At 41.6% G+C, this 16,288-nt stretch overlaps 2 protein-coding genes across 3 annotated transcripts in view; both read left to right on the top strand.

Moving 5' to 3' along the window:
- The window catches only part of fras1 (Fraser extracellular matrix complex subunit 1), a 136,215-nt gene extending 129,571 nt beyond the window's left edge, over positions 1-6,644 (top strand). Inside the window, exons 62-72 of the mRNA XM_056418623.1 lie at positions 437-945; positions 1,044-1,204; positions 1,939-2,153; positions 2,514-2,664; positions 3,049-3,156; positions 3,457-3,616; positions 4,028-4,144; positions 4,255-4,430; positions 4,531-4,736; positions 4,837-4,983; positions 5,206-6,644. Coding sequence (XP_056274598.1) covers positions 437-945; positions 1,044-1,204; positions 1,939-2,153; positions 2,514-2,664; positions 3,049-3,156; positions 3,457-3,616; positions 4,028-4,144; positions 4,255-4,430; positions 4,531-4,736; positions 4,837-4,983; positions 5,206-5,784 — 2,529 coding nt within the window. The 3' untranslated portion in view covers positions 5,785-6,644. The remainder of the gene's footprint in view (positions 1-436; positions 946-1,043; positions 1,205-1,938; positions 2,154-2,513; positions 2,665-3,048; positions 3,157-3,456; positions 3,617-4,027; positions 4,145-4,254; positions 4,431-4,530; positions 4,737-4,836; positions 4,984-5,205) is intronic.
- A 305-nt stretch (positions 6,645-6,949) lies between these two features.
- Positions 6,950-15,114, top strand: anxa3a (annexin A3a). 2 transcript variants are annotated; one of them, XM_056418839.1, is made up of 14 exons: positions 6,950-7,034; positions 7,998-8,032; positions 8,121-8,168; positions 8,433-8,520; positions 10,336-10,430; positions 10,629-10,742; positions 11,173-11,263; positions 11,349-11,428; positions 11,908-11,964; positions 12,270-12,363; positions 12,447-12,542; positions 12,620-12,678; positions 12,993-13,115; positions 14,478-15,114. In XM_056418839.1, exons 1-14 carry the CDS (start codon positions 6,956-6,958, stop codon positions 14,553-14,555), a joined length of 1,137 nt encoding a protein of 378 aa, XP_056274814.1. In that variant the 5' UTR covers positions 6,950-6,955; the 3' UTR covers positions 14,556-15,114. The 2 variants fall into 2 exon arrangements, with proteins under 2 accessions (XP_056274814.1, XP_056274815.1); XM_056418840.1 differs by having other exon boundaries at positions 14,299-15,114.
- Positions 15,115-16,288: the final 1,174 nt, after the last annotated feature.

The raw sequence follows: 16,288 nt of genomic DNA, 5'->3' as shown, positions 1-16,288 counted from the left end.
CAAACTTAGAGATGCTTTTAGAAAAGCTTCAGAGAGCCTGACCACAAAGAGACACACAATGACCACAAAGAGACTTAAAATGACCACAAAGAGACACACAATGACCACAAAGAGACTTAAAATGACCACAAAGAGACACACAATGACCACAAAGAGACACACAATGACCACAAAGAGACTTAAAATGACCACAAAGAGACACACAATGACCACAAAGAGACACACAATGACCACAAAGAGACTTAAAATGACCACAAAGAGACACACAATGATCACAAAGAGACTTAAAATGACCACAAAGAGACACACAATGACCACAAAGAGACACACAATGACCACAAAGAGACACACAATGATCACAAAGAGACACAAAAGTCTCGAGCTGCAGTTTAAAAAAATACCTGAGCAGTAAAAGAGTCCCGTTTCCGCCCCCCAGGTGGTCTCCCTCGCCGACTACGACCACGTGCAGGAGGTGACCAAGGAGGGCAGCAAGAAGACGCCCTCGCCGGGCTACCCCCTGGTGTGCGTCACGCCCTGCGACCCCCACTACCCCAAGTACCCCGTGATGAAGGAGCGCTGCGAGGAGGCCGGCATCAACCAGAGCCAGGTCCACTTCTCCTGGGAGGTGGCAGCGCCCACCGACACCAGCGGCGCCCGCTCCCCCTTCGAGACGGTCACGGACACCACGCCGTACACCGGCGTCAACCACATGGTGCTGGACAGCATCTACTTCAGCCGCCGCTTCCAAGTGCGCTGCGTGGCTCAGGCCCGGGACAAGTCGGGTCACCTGGGCACGCCGCTGAGGAGCAACGTGGCCACCGTCGGCACGGAGGGCGCCATCTGCCACACGCCCGTCACCACGGGGACCGCCAGGGGCTTCCAGGCCCAGTCCTTCATCGCCACGCTCAAGTACCTGGACGTCAAGCACAAGGAGCACCGCAACCGGTGAGAGGCCGACTCTGATGTCAGAGGAAGCTCAACTTGATGTTTTGTTTGTTAATGCCTGAGTGTGTGTGTGTGTGTGTGTGTGTGTGTGTGTTCAGCATCCACATCTCGGTGCAGATCCCCCACCAGGACGGCATGCTCCCCCTGGTGTCCACCATGCCGCTGCACAACCTGCACTTCCTGCTGTCGGAGTCCATCTACCGGCAGCAGCACGTCTGCTCCAACCTGGTGACCCTCAAGGACCTGCAGGGGCTCTCCGGTCAGGCTTACTGTTCGATTTATTTGTAAATATTGTGCATTTTTATGTGTTTTGGGGCCCTGTTTGTAAACATGCTGCTACAAATTGCCGGGATGTCCAAATAAATTAGAAATAATGGCCAAAGCCAAGATGGTGACGGCCCAAATTAAAAATGGCGATGACCAATAACAAGATGGCGACGACTGAAACCAAGATGGTGACGGCCCAAAGTCAAAATGGCGACGGGCAATAACAATATTGTGACGCCAAAAACCAAGATGGCGACTGCAAAAAAAAAAAAGATGGTGACGGCCCAAACTCAAAATGGCGACGGCCAACGTCAGGATGATGACGCCTGAAACCGAGATGGCGATAAACAAAAAAACAAGATGGCGACCCAAAAATAAAAGATGGCGACCCATAAAACAAGATGGCGATGGTCCAGAACCAAACATAGACGGCCAAATGCAATATTTCAATCTTCAATGATATTTGTCTTTAGATGAAAATATAAATCTGGATAACCAACTAAACTCCACCCAAGGCTCCACCATCAGGAGTTTGGTCAGTTGTCATGACAACTGACGATGATCCATATCTTGACACCTCACAGTGTGTCAGCTCAAATCCTAAACCTGATGTTTATGGAGAAGAATCATCCTATGAAAAGATGTGCCTGATGTTTGTTTCAGAATAAAACGATTATTCTTTGGGAGAAAGGGTTTTAATTAATTGAACTCGCCTTCTTCTCACAGAGTCGGGCTTCCTGGACGACGTGTCCTACGACAGCATCTCCCTGGGGCCGGGGTACGACCGGCCGTACCAGTTCAACCCCAACGTCCGGCAGGACAAGAGCATTCAGCTCTACAAGCACCTCAACCTCAAGAGCTGCATCTGGACCTTCGATGCCTACTACGACATGACGGAGCTCATCGACGTCTGCGGGGGCTCCGTCACCGCCGACTTCCAGGTGCGTCAGAACCGTCCAGTCGTCGGTCTGGAAATTGGTCAAAAAACAAGATGGCGGTGGCCAAAAAAACAAAATGGCGACACACAAAAAAACCAAGATGGCGACACAAAAAACAAGATGGCGATGGTCAAGAACCAAACTCTCATATTTTAAGCTTCAATGATATTTGTCTTGAGATGAAAATGTAAATCTGGATACCCGACTAAACTCCTCCCAAGGCCAGTTCTCCCAGACAAGAAAAACAACAGATCTCGATAGGACCCAGTGAACTTTAGAATCACATATTCTGTTTAACGTTTTCCAAGGTCCTCAAACCTTCAGGGGGTCCACCAACACTAAATCCTGCTGCTGCCCCTGCAGGTCCGGGACTCGGCCCAGTCCTTCCTGACGGTGCAGGTTCCTCTCTACGTGTCCTACATCTACGTGACGGCGCCGCGGGGCTGGGCCTCTCTGGAGCACCACACGGAGATGGAGTTCTCCTTCTTCTACGACACCGTGCTGTGGAGGACGGGTCAGAATCTCTTTATGAGCTTAAAGTCTTCAACTTTACTCTTAACTATGAACGAGGACATTTCAACTCAACATTGATCAAAATATGTATTTATTAATGTATATTGTCGTTGAAAAAACATGTTTTCTATACTTTTATTTGATGTTAAGGTTGAGAATAGAGTGAAAAGGTAAATAAATAAACTCAGTTAATCACCATGAAACCTCCCCACTTGATCACTGACATTTTTAATTGTATGTTTAAATTTGCAAATTAGGCATTATCTTATTAAATGTGTGCACATTTTTATACATCTCCAGAACATAAATGGGAATATTGGATAACGCCAAGTTCAAAATGATTGTTTTGTGTTGTTGACCCGACCTCTGACCTCCCGGCCTGCAGGCATCCAGACGGACAGCGTGCTCTCCGCCCGGCTGCAGATCATCAGGATCTACATCCGAGAAGACGGGCGGCTGGTCATCGAGTTCAAAACCCACGCCAAGTTCAGAGGTTGGTTTGTTTTTATTAAAACAACAAATATACACTTTAATAACGTGTACAAGGGGAAACATGTAAGACAGTAATTCCTGTGGTAAGATTTCTTGGAATAAAAGGAAATAGTTAGGCAAACATTGAGCAAGAAGTCCTTTTGTCTTAATAGTATTATTATTAATATTATATATGAAATGTTTTTGCAGTAAACTCTTCGAAGCGAAGGATTTTCTCAGCCGGCAAACATCAGAGCATTAAAAAAATGTAATATAAATGTTTATAAAAACGCACACTTGTCCGTCTAACTGTATCCTGCAGGTCAGTTTGTCCCTGAACACCACACGCTGCCGGGCCACAAGTCCCGCCTGATGGCGCCCGACCACCTGGGCGGCGTGGAGTTCGACCTCCAGCTGCTGTGGAGCGCTCAGACCTTCGACTCCCCGTACCAGCTGTGGAGAGCCACCAGCTCCTACAGCAGGTCAGAGGTCAACGAGTGGCTTCAGGCTATAGAGACCGTAATCAACAGGTCCTCATGCAACCGTGTGTGGGAAGTCTTGTTGATAAAGTTACTCAAGAAGTCCAGCAGCACGTTTCCCCTCCACTCCCACCGGCCCTGTGGGAGGCTTTGCGGCCCTGGTTCATGATTGCACGGATTATATATATATTACGGCGCATTTATTTATTTTATTATATATAAAATATACATACACACATACAGACATAGACGAACAAGAAATAAATAAACTAAATTATATTTATGTTATCAAATTTTGCAACAATATAATATTATTTAATAAAATGTAAAACCATTTATAAACTATAAGCCCTACATAACCTAAACAAGTATATTATATATGAACCATAAACCCCTCCCCCTCTCTCCTAACAGGAAGGACTACTCTGGGGAGTACACGGTGTTCCTGGTGCCGTGCACCGTGCAGCCCACGCAGCCCTGGATCGACCCCGGGGACAAGCCGCTGTCCTGCACCGCCCATGCTCCAGAGAAGTACGCCCCCCCACACACACACACACACACACACACACACACACACACACACACCACCACCCCCGTGGTGCATTGTGGGAGGAGGAAACTTAAAGCGGTCTCGTTTCCAGGTTCCTGGTGCCGATCGCCTTCCAGCAGACCAACCGGCCCGTCCCCGTGGTCTACTCCCTCAACACAGAGTTCCAGCTGTGCAACAACGAGAAGGTGTTCACCATGGACCCGGCCGCCGCCGCCACCGCCGGCGCCATGGCGACCGAGATGGATTACAAGGGGGCGTTCTCCATGGGTACGTGCATATTCAAACCTCTTGCGTTTTCCATTTTCTGAGAGTCCCTTTGGTGCGTGAACGTGCAGAGATGAATAGATCCCTCTGCCGCCCCCTGCAGGCCAGACGCTGTATGGCAGGGTGCTGTGGAGCCCCGAGCAGAACCTGAACGCAGCCTACAGGCTGCAGCTGGAGAAGGTGTACCTGTGCACGGGCCGGGACGGGTACGTGCCCTTCTTCGACCCCACGGGCACGCTGTACAACGAGGGGCCGCAGTACGGCTGCATCCAGCCCAACAAGCACCTCAAGCACCGCTTCCTGCTGCTGGTACGGGACCACGTCACTGATATAAATATATATACAGTATACACACACACACACATGTATAAAAACACAACGTTTCATTAAGATGTTTTTCTCTCTGCAGGATCGTAAGCAGCCCGACGTCTGTGACAACTTTTTCCATGACGTTCCCTTCGAGGCTCAATTCGCCTCCGACGTCCCGGAGGTGCAGAGCGTGGCTGCCATGCCGGGCGTCGACGGCTTTACCATGAAGGTCGACGCCCTCTACAAGGTCTGGTTGTTTAGAAGTCTACACTTCATGTGTTAAAGCTGCATTCTCTCTCCTGAGCACCGGGGGGCGACACCTCTGGTTGTATAGAAGTCTATAGAATACTGCAGATGTCTCCGCGGTGGGAAAGAGAAAGGAAGCTTCTCATTGGACAATAAAGCCCCTTAAGCTGCTAACACCCTCCTTCACCTCTCTCTCTCTCTCTCTCTCTCTGTTGATTGACAGGTGGAGGCGGGGCACCAGTGGTACCTGCAGGTGATCTACGTCATCAGCCCCGAGTCGCGCTCCGGACCCCGGATCCAGCGCTCGGCGACCCCCCCCCACCTGCTGAGCCGCCCCCGGCGCGACCTGGTGGACCGCAGCGGCCGCCTGGCGCTGGACGAGTCGCTGATCTACGACAACGAGGGCGACCAGGTGAAGAACGGCACCAACATGAAGTCGCTCCGCCTGGAGGCCGCCGCCACGGCGCCCGCCGCCTCCTCCTTCAACGCCCACGTGGGTGGCCAGGTGGGCGGGGGCGTGGCCGCCGTCGTCCTGCTGGCGCTGGCGCTGCTGCTCGCCACCTGCCTCCTGGCGCGGCGCTGCCGGCGGAAGGCGGCGAAGAAAGCAGCGGCGGCGCCGGCGCCCGAGGAGTACCCGCTCAACACCAAGGTGGAGGTGTGCCTGGACAAGTGCATGGAGAAGAAGTTCGGCAGCCGGCAGTGCACCGTGAGGAACATCAACGTGCTGCACAAGCCCAAGGTCAAGCAGGTCAACCTGGAGGTCAAAGTCCACAACAACCTCCACGACGGCACCGAGGTCTGAAACACCGGGCCACGGAATATATGAGAATTTTTATTTTATAAGATAAAGTTTGTACTTAAAGTGTATTTTTATACCACTTTTGGGGGGGGGGGAAAGGGAAGAGGCGTTTTTTTGGGCTACCTCAGGAATCAACCAATCGGCTCCACCGCTCATCTCACCACATGCTCCTCTTGTTCTATGTAAATAATAACAAAAGAAAGAACAATGACATCTGTACAAGTGCAATTATGCCACAATGTTGCATTAAAAGAACAAACAGACGTGTGTTTCAAGCCTTATACTTCGAGACATTTGAACATTTATTTTATTATTATCCTGCCAATATTTAAAGGGCCACACAGTATTTTGTTCTCATTTTAAAAAATCATCCAGTGTTTTTAATTCATTTTTTATTATTTGTTACGTCCAATAAGTGGACATAATTAATCCGATTCGCCTTACTCCCGTTTTCTGATGAGAAAAATCACTTTTTTAAATGGTGTGTTTATAAAAGTGTGTGTGTGTGTGTGTGTGTGTGTGTGTGTGTGTGTGTCTTCCTCCAAAGACACACAAAAACCTCCCCCTTTATTTGGAATGTTTTTATTTTTCTCTCATGTTTGTATTATTATGACATCGCCCTCTTATGGAATGTGTGACGCTACTGATGGAAAGAGGAGAAAAAAACCTCTTTTCTTTCTCTTCACTCACCTCCTGTCTTCTCTCAACCGTGTGCCTACAACACGGGAACAGGACAATAATAACAACAATATATATATTTTTGGTGCTATCATTGTGTGGAACAATAACTACGATGCTGTCAACATGATGCCTTGTATTCGGTGCCTTTTTTTAAGTAATAAAGAATAATGGAAAAAACAGGATTTATTGATTTATTTTGAATTATTTTCACACAATAAAATTAAAACTGTTCGAGTGTTTTGTAAACGTTGGCATTTCATTCGCTTCAGTGTCTCAAAATATTTGTACAAAATGCAGTAAATATATATATTTTTTGAATAAATATTTTTATTTATATAGAAATAATATATAGACATTTATATAGAAATAAATATATTTATTAAAATATATGTTATTTATTTAAATATATTTATTTGTAGAAATATCCGTCAGAAAGATAATTACCCGAGCGGTCCCTGAAGGCGGCGCATGCGCACGTGGTGTGGGCGTGGTCATGTCATTCCTCAGGTACATATCCGGGTTCCCGCTGCCTGAAGGTGCGGCGACACTTTTCCGGTTCACTCTCAGTCCAGGTGAGATTTATGTGACTATCTCGAACTTATTGGGTTTATTTAGTGTTTTATTGTCGTTTTAAAGGGTTTAATTATTGATGTAAAGCGTTTTAAATGGAGGTTTAAGGGTCTTACTGGGAGATTTAAAGTTTTTTTTTGTCTTTTTAAGGTTTTTATTTTAAAGGATTTTAGTTTTAAAGCTGTCTTATTGTCGGTTTATTGGAGGTTTAGTCTCACGTGATTACCTTTCTCTTTATTAGCTACCTGAGGAAAGAAGTCTTCACTCAAATCACAAGAGGAAGTCTACTTTTTTAAACTTATTTATTCACATTAAGTCGACGGTAAAACATGAAGTCATATTATCTGTTTTTCTGTTTTATCACTAAAGAGTAATTCTTATTTCATTATTTTCGTATTTATATATTTTTTGTGGGATATTTGAACAGCTCAGCTGGGTTCACTAGAGGCTTAATTGAGGCTGGACGTTTTTCTTTTTTCAACATTAGGCTAACATCTCACAATAAACTTTTTAAATGAATTTAAAATATCATAAATTGCATTTTACAAACACTATATAGGATTAATTTATTTAATTAATGAAGTGACACTTGCTGTTATTTACAGGAACACTACAATATGTATATTTATATATATCTTACGTGAAGCCTTCTGTAAGTTGTAAACTATACAAATGGTGTGAAGAAATATATACCAAGTGGATGATTATGTACATGTGAAGATGTTTATATATCCTACTGTATATCATTGTGGTTGAAGGCATAATGCATAGGAGATGCAATAGGACATAACAATAAATAACTTTGTTTATTTGTCCATTCCGGTTTGTGTCTCCTTCAAATTCTTTGTATGTGGCCAATAAATCAGATTATTCTATAAATGGCTCCAGTAAACTCTATTTTATGGTCATTGTTTGGTGGTAAATAAATTTAAAGGAGCTTAACTGAATGTGTTGTCATCCTCCAGAAGAACTTCCTGTTGGTGACATGGCGTCTCTCTGGGTGAGTCCACTTCCGTCTTTATTTTCTATATTTAATTCATCTATCCGTTGAGGTTTCCACTGATGGTTCATTTTAAACGTCTCTGCAGGATGACTTGGACAGTCTCGTGAACACCCCATCCTCCTTCATGGAAACAGTAGGGCTGACACTTTAGCTTTATTTTATTTATATCATTAATTTAAAATTTTCATATCTAATTTTGTAAAAATATTTTTATATATAATTTTTATATTTGTGTATATATAATTTCTTTTAAATTTTGTAAATATAATTTATATTTTTATACTTAATTTATTTTGTACTATATATCATTGTGTGTAATTTATTTTATATTATTATATATCATTTATTTTAATATTTATTTCTGAAGAGTAACCTGTTCTACCGCCCCCTCCTCCAGAACGGGGCAAGAGGAACCATCAAGCCCAAAGCCGACTTCGATGCCGGCGACGACGTCGAGGCTCTGAGGAAGGCCATCGAAGGACTCGGTACACGTAGACTTTACGTATTTAATGTTTGGAGAGACTCATTTAAATAACTGTTAATATCTGTTATTTATCCTCAAATTACAGTCGGCCGTAGTGTCTTGAGATGAATAACTCATGCTAACGTGCTAAATATTAGGGCTGAAACTAACGATTATTTTGATGATCGATTAATCTGTTGATTATTTTTTCGATTAATCGGATAAAAAAACTAAAAATTTAATTTTCAACCCTTTATTCAAAACAGGGTCCGTACGGTCATGGAAAACCTGGAAAAGTCATGGAGTTTTTAAATGGCTATTTGCAGGCCTAGAAAAGTAATTGAAAAAAATACAATCCCAAAATATTTGGACAAGTAATGCAAATGTGTTACATTCAAATGTTAATTTCCACGGAATATATACTGGATGCTTTGGAATTCTCATTGTTAGTTTAAATACAACATCTTCTCACTTGTTCATGTACACAGAGTTTTCACAAAATGTTTAATCATGGAAATTTGGTCTCAAGTCATGGAAAGGTCCTGGAGATCCACTGGTCAGCATGTGGATGGACCCGTCACAAACAGCGCTTTACTCTCCTGAGTTTACTCAGCCGGCTATTTGTGGGTTAAACGCGTCATACGTGTCGGTGAGGGGGCGTGGCTTATCTCCGTTACGGAATATTAAACAACTTTTTCTACGTTATACTTCTTGTGAAAATGCCACACACGTCGTGACATGTAGCGCCCTGGTGTCTGGGTTCATAACGTCACCCGTAGGCGCACTTAGCTCCGTGAATGTCTCCGACTACGTGACCGTGAATGACTTCCGCTTCCAGCGCCACGAGGGCAGCAGCAGCCAATTAGATTCATCAACAGCGGAGCAGCTCAGCGCTGATTGGCTCTCACAACGCAGCGTTCTGTCCTCTCCCTCCGCTCTTGTTTCTCCTGTGCGGCTCTGCGCTCAAATCTACTTTTTTATATTCCGCGACTTACTGAGTGCCGTAATAATCGCGTGACTCAATGAATCGATTATGAAATTCGTTGCCAACTATTTTAATAATCGATTTTTATCGATTCGTTGTTGCAGCCCTACTAAATATGATGACTAAATATACGATATCATATTTTAATAAGTGCCACTTGTTTAGTGGACATTTGGATAAGTTAAAACATACAATTTGGGGTTTCTTCTTAAGTTAAATGTTACTTTTAATCTAAATTTTGTAGCGCTGAAACAATGTATCTTTTTTCATGTTTAATATATCCTTGTTTTTTTTGACATTACTCTATCTTTTAGTTATCCCCAAATTAACTAAATCTTGAGACGCTAACTTGCTAAACTCAGGATGCTAACGTCCTAAATATGACAACTAAATATACGATATTATAATATTTTATTTAGGATCACTTGTTCAGTTGACACTAATAAATTAAAACATTAAACTTTTGTTTCTTTTAGCTTCTTCTTAATTAGAATGTTACTTTTAATGTGTTTTGTAGCAATGAAACGATGTATCCATTTTTTCACATTTATTGGCTCCTCGTTTTTTGGGGGGGATTGATGAAAATAACTCCCAATATCTTTTAGTTATCCCTAAATGAACTACATCATGAGATGCTAACGTGCTAAAGTCAGAATGCTAATGTCCTAAATATGATGACGATAATAACATATGACACTTTTGATTTCTTTTGTCGTCTTAATTAAAATGTAACTTTAATCTACTTTTTGTAGCGACAAAACCATTTCTCTTTTACTTACTTTATTTTAATTTTTGTTACTTTATTTGTTCACCTTTTTAATGTGTTTTTAATTTTTATCATTGTTGTCTCAGGCACCAAAGAGAAGACCCTGATCGACATTCTGACCCACCGCAGCAGCGCTCAGCGGCAGCTCATCTGTGAAGCTTACCAGGAAGCCACCGGCAGAGTAAGAGCACAAGGAACCGTAAAAAACCACAACCCTTGAACACGGCGCGGAGAAACACTCTTTGTCCTCATTAGTCCTCTCCTTGTGCCGACGTTAAAGAGTCTCGTTGTCTGTTTATTTACCTAAATCTTTATTTGTGTGTGCTTGTGGGCGGGGCCTCTGTATGACGAGTGACAGGTTGTGTTCTCTACTCCACAGACGCTGGTGGACGACCTGCGAGGAGACACCAGCGGTGACCTGGAGGAGCTGCTGGTGGCGCTCGCTACGCCGCCCGCCACGCTCGACTGCCACGAAGTGATGCGTGCCATGAAGGTCCGTTTCATACTCTTTTCATTCAATTTTATATTGTATTTTTTTTTAATAATTAGATGATGCAACGAAAGAATGAAAAAGGTTAAAAATATAAACAGCTGTTGATACCAGCAGCCAATGTAAACTATGAATGGAAAATAATATCCAATATTATATTAATTGTATATAATGTATGCATGATATTTAAATGATCCTTTTCTGTCATATTTTGCAAATAAATAATGAACGAGTAATGAACACACTCTGGACATTGTATTTATTTTTATCTAATAGCAAGAAGCCTTTCAAATGTGAGGAATTCTGCTTATTAAATTTGTGCAATAAATATTGTTTAATAAATGCCAAATTAATCATAAATTGGGAATGTATAAATGTACAATGACAAATATGAACTATATGATGTATATCTACCATTAAAAAAATCTTTTAGGGAGCCGGGACCACGGACAGCACCCTGATCGAGATCTTTGCCTCCAGGTCCAACCAGCAGATCAAAGCCCTCACCGATGTCTATCTGGAGGGTAAACAACAACAACAATGCAAGCGGCAGGACAAAGCGTTTTCTGTATTACGAGTTTGATGGTTTTCTTGTTTTTTCTTCCACAGAAACGGAGAAGAAGTTGACCCTCGACCTGAAGACGGAAGTTTCTGGAGACTTTTCAGACGCGCTGCTCCTCCTGGCCGAGGTTTGTCGTCTCACTCTCTCTTTCACTCTCACTCGCACACTTCCTGGCCATATATCTCAGCAACTCTTGGCAAGGCATCATTAGGTAGAATGTTTTCTCTCTTTCTCCCTCTTTTTATTTCTCTCAAGTTCTTTTTATATTTATCTTTGTACTAATCTGTTCAGATTTTACTTGTATCTTTAAAAAAAAAAACTTTTCCCATGAGATCATTGGAAAAGATAAAAATGGATAAATACATAAAATAGAAAAAGTTTAAATACTAATGGATAAATACAAATGCAGAGAAATAATGCGCGTGTGTGTGCTCTTTAACTGAACATTTGTTATCTTAATGTTCAACATAATTCTAAACACAAAGGGCGAATAAACAAGTCCAGTTGGTTTGAAGGCGGCTCGTTGTTTACACCTCGAGTCCACAAACGGTTTTAGTTTCATCTGAAGGTTTAAAGACATCAAGATCAACGTGTTTTTGTTTTCAGGGCAAGAGAGACGAGAACACCACGGTGGACACGGAGAAGGCCAAAGAGGACGCCAAGGTGCCTTGAACCGGATTCACTGCAGTCTAGATAATTATTTCTATAAATAAAGATATGTAGAAATATAAAAATATATGTAGAAATATAAAAATGTGTGTAGAAATACATTTCAAAATATGTAGAAATTAATATATATATAAATTTCAAAAAGGATATACATTTTTTTTATTTATTATATATATATATAATTTAAAAAAATATATCCTTTTTGAAATTTATATATATAAATTTCTAAAAGGATATACATTTAAAAATATATATATATTACATTACACACCCTGATTATGTGTATTTCCTCCCACCAGACCCTCTACGAAGCCGGGGAGAAGAAGTGGGGAACGGATGAATCTAAATTCGTGGACATCCTCTGCCAGAGGAGTGTTCCTCAACTCAGGCAAAGTACGGCTGAGCTCATCGAGTTCATCTCGAGTTGTTTCAGTTGTCGTGGTAACCATCTGAATCATGAGCTTCTGTGTGTGCAGCGCTGGTTGAGTACAAGAACATCAGCGGGAAGACACTGCAGCAGAGCATCGAGGGGGAGATGTCGGGGGATCTGGAGGAGCTGCTGGTGGCCATCGGTCTGAGCTCAGCTGCTCACTCTTATGTTTATATATATATATTTTTAAAATCTTTTATATGAACTCTTGCTCCTCAGTGAAGTGTGTGAAGAGCGTGCCGACCTACTTCGCAGAGCGGCTGCATGAGAGCATGAAGGTGAGCAGACCGGAAAGGACATCCCATAATATGCAGAGATGATGCTGGCCGTCCCTCTCTCTCCACTCTCGATCGCTCGCTCTCACTCTTTCCTCTCTCTCGCTCTCTCTCTCTCTCTCTCCCCTCACTCCCCCCCTCCCTCTCCTGGGCACATATTTGACCAACTCTTGGTGTCATTAAGTATCATGTACTCTTCTTCTTCTTCAAGAATTAAGACACTAATTATGATTTCACCAAAGAGGAATAATGAGTCCATGACGTGTGAGCTCCTCACCTACAGGACCCTAACCCTGTGTGTGTGTGTGGGGCGTCAGGGCGCGGGAACCGACGAGTCCACTCTGAACCGGATCATGGTGAGCCGGTCTGAGATCGACATGCTGGACATCAGGGCCGAGTTCAAGAAGCTCTACGAGTACTCTCTGCACTCCGCCATCAAGGTGAGGGATTATTACAGGTGTATGCTAAACGTGTCTGTTTATAATATTTATTTATTACGTAACGAATGGTTTTAGCTCATCAGGTTCCTTGTGTAGAATTATGTCTTCACACAGTTTGCAGGAACTCTTTAAGTTCCCTCCAGACGCAGCCCATCTGTTTGGTTTTGGCCTCCTTAGGAGTTTCAATTTTTATACATTTTATTTATATATATATTTTGGTATTCATATTATTTATTTATTTTTCCATATATTATGTTTTATATAAATATATATATTTTTAAACATATATTTACATCTACAACAGTGATTTTTATTATTTGGCTTAGAGATCCGTGAAGCCAAATATATATTTTAAATAATAAGGTCAAAAAGTTTGGAGACGATGACTAATCTGAATAACTGCGACATGGAAAGCTGCCTGAACGCCTCATTGCACCCTGAACGCCTCATTGCACCCTGAACTAATGTCACTAACACTAAAGGCAGAGCTGGTGGTCTGGAGGATCGGAACGCTGTGATCCACGGGTCCAGTCGGGTCTGATGCTTTAGCTTCTGTCCAGATGTAAAGAGAATTTAATCGCATCACCACCTCTGCCTTTAAATACACATTGATGGGACTTTCCTAACACTCAAATCAAACTATTTATTGATTAGTAATCTGCCTTCACGGTGTCTACACACTCTTTTTGATTTTCTCCTTGTGGTCCTGAGATGTGTCATTGAAATATACTCAAAGTACAACACAGTACTAACAGTTAAAGTACTCATTATGCAGAGCTCCACATTTAACATGAACAGATTAATCCATCAGTATTTATAATCCAATAATAAAAATATGTATTTTATATATATAATAGTTGTTTAAATATTTAAAAAAATAAGTATTTATATATGTTTTTAAATGTATGTAAAAAAATATATATATACAAAATATATCTTATTGGATTATAAATACTGATGCATTAATGTGTACATCTTAAATGTGGAGCTCATTTAAATTACATTCATAATATTAATGGCTTTATATTTTGTATTATCTGAAAATTAACATTAAAAAAAAGTACAATATTTTCCCTACGCAAAAAGCAGTATTCTGTACCGAAAGGCTGTACTTTGAGTATAGGCTCCGCCCCTACCCCTGCATGTAGACCCCTTTTCTCCTGGCTTGTGTTGTGTCCTCCAGTCGGACCTGTCAGGCGTCCTTGGCGACTGCGTGGAGTCCATCTGTGGAGGAGACGACTAAATAACACCTGGAGGACAACACTGCACCTCCTCTGCTTCTTTTCATCTTCACACCACTAACCAAGAGCTTGTAATTTGGTCAAACTGGAGTGTTTAATACAACATTCTGTTCTGTTTCAGTCTGATTGCGGAGGGAAATATAAAAAGACTCTGAAAAAGCTTTGTGGAGGAGATGATGATGATGATGATGATGAGTAACCACTTCCTGGACTTTATTTATTGTTTATTTGTATACGTTTCTTCTGGCAACTCTCAGGGCATGGAAGATTATATAAAAATACAAATGTGTTGCATTATCTCAAGGTTAAAAATATTGTACAGTAATAGATTGACACTTATTTAATGGACTTTTTTGCGGAGTTTATTTACTGAATGGGGAAATTAATCATTAAATTATGACTATCAGGTTTATTCTGCTTCAGTCCTGGTTGTGACGCTATTAATTGAATAATGGACTTGTCTTTAAAAAAACATTTCTGAATCAGCTAAATTATATATTCCTTTAATAGGAAAACGAGGGAAATTATCAAAAATATTTGTCAATTTCTGCCCGAAACTCCTTTACCACAACAATAAAAGACCAATTAAAACAGATTATTATTTTAAAAGTCAGTGGAAATAAAAAAAACTGCTGCAGTTTGTACTTCTAAATGGATAAAATACTATTTCATCCTTTCGTATCTGACTCGGCTCTTTCCTCTTCTCTCCTTGTATCTTTTTTGACTTGCAGAAATAAATAAAAAGCTCATGAAAAGTTTGACTTTGTTTTTCATAACACGCCGACATTTGACCGATGGGCTTCGTCTGTGAATATACTTTAAACATCTAAAGTATAAAAACAAACACCTCACTCAGTCTCCACTAAATTGTCTCCACACAATTATACATTCTATGATGTAAAATTACATCGACTACATGATCATAAATACCTTTTCATATAAGTCTGATGTATTCTGGTGATGGAAACGCAAAGAAAAAAAACTGGTTTTGCATGTAATGTTTTGCCCAAAGGAATATATTGATGCAAGTACTTGTATTCTGAAGAAATTATATTTCCGAGTGCTGCAGAAACCCTGACGTCAGAGCGGCTCGGGGTGAGGAGGTCAAATCTCACGGACCACCAGACACCATTCAAGGTGCAGTAAAGACATAGACAAATTATTAAAACTTTTTTTTTTTTTAAGGAAATGAAACGTAGGATTCGTTTCTTTACGACCTGGACATAAAATATCCTCCGTGACGGAATAAATGGTTTCTTAAACTCCTGTATGTTTTATTCATGCTGTAAAACGCACGCGCTGCGGCCTCCGAACCCTCCAAATTAAATCCATTCGTCTTTCAGGCCTGCAGGGAGCCGGCGGTTAAACTCTGGGCCCGACTATTGAGGTGGATGGGAGCCCGGAGGCAAAGTCATTTTCCTCATTAAAGCCAAAGTAATCACCCAGAAGCCCCCCCCCTGCACACACATACACATACATCTTCATATTCTGACAATCACATTCCCTGTGTGTGTGATGGTAAAACAGGAAGCTATCAGCACAAAAGATAATTAAGAACACTGTTATTATGAGCCATGTTAGGATGGCAATGTGTTAAATTACACCCAAGAGTTTTGTCTGAAGGGCCTCAAACATATAAAATAACCAGCTGCGTCAATGAGTCAGATTTCATAATCTTTAAAGCTTCATCCACACACTCGTCACAGGGAATAACAAGCTCATTGCTATCTACAGACAACTTTATTTGGCTCATAGGCACGTGGAATTAGCAAGCTAGCTCGTTAGCAAAATGAGCTAAATAGCTTGTCATAACAACCACAAATAAATCCACATTTTATTTTTGAGGTCAAATGACCGTTTTACTTTCTATTTTCTTTTCCCTAAAAGCATATACTGTGGTGGGATCAAATACAACAACGTAAAAGAACACAA

Source organism: Pseudoliparis swirei, chromosome 7 (genome assembly GCF_029220125.1).
Source record: "Pseudoliparis swirei isolate HS2019 ecotype Mariana Trench chromosome 7, NWPU_hadal_v1, whole genome shotgun sequence".
In the NCBI taxonomy this organism is placed as follows: domain Eukaryota; kingdom Metazoa; phylum Chordata; class Actinopteri; order Perciformes; family Liparidae; genus Pseudoliparis; species Pseudoliparis swirei.
This window is presented reverse-complemented; position numbering and strand designations above follow the sequence as displayed.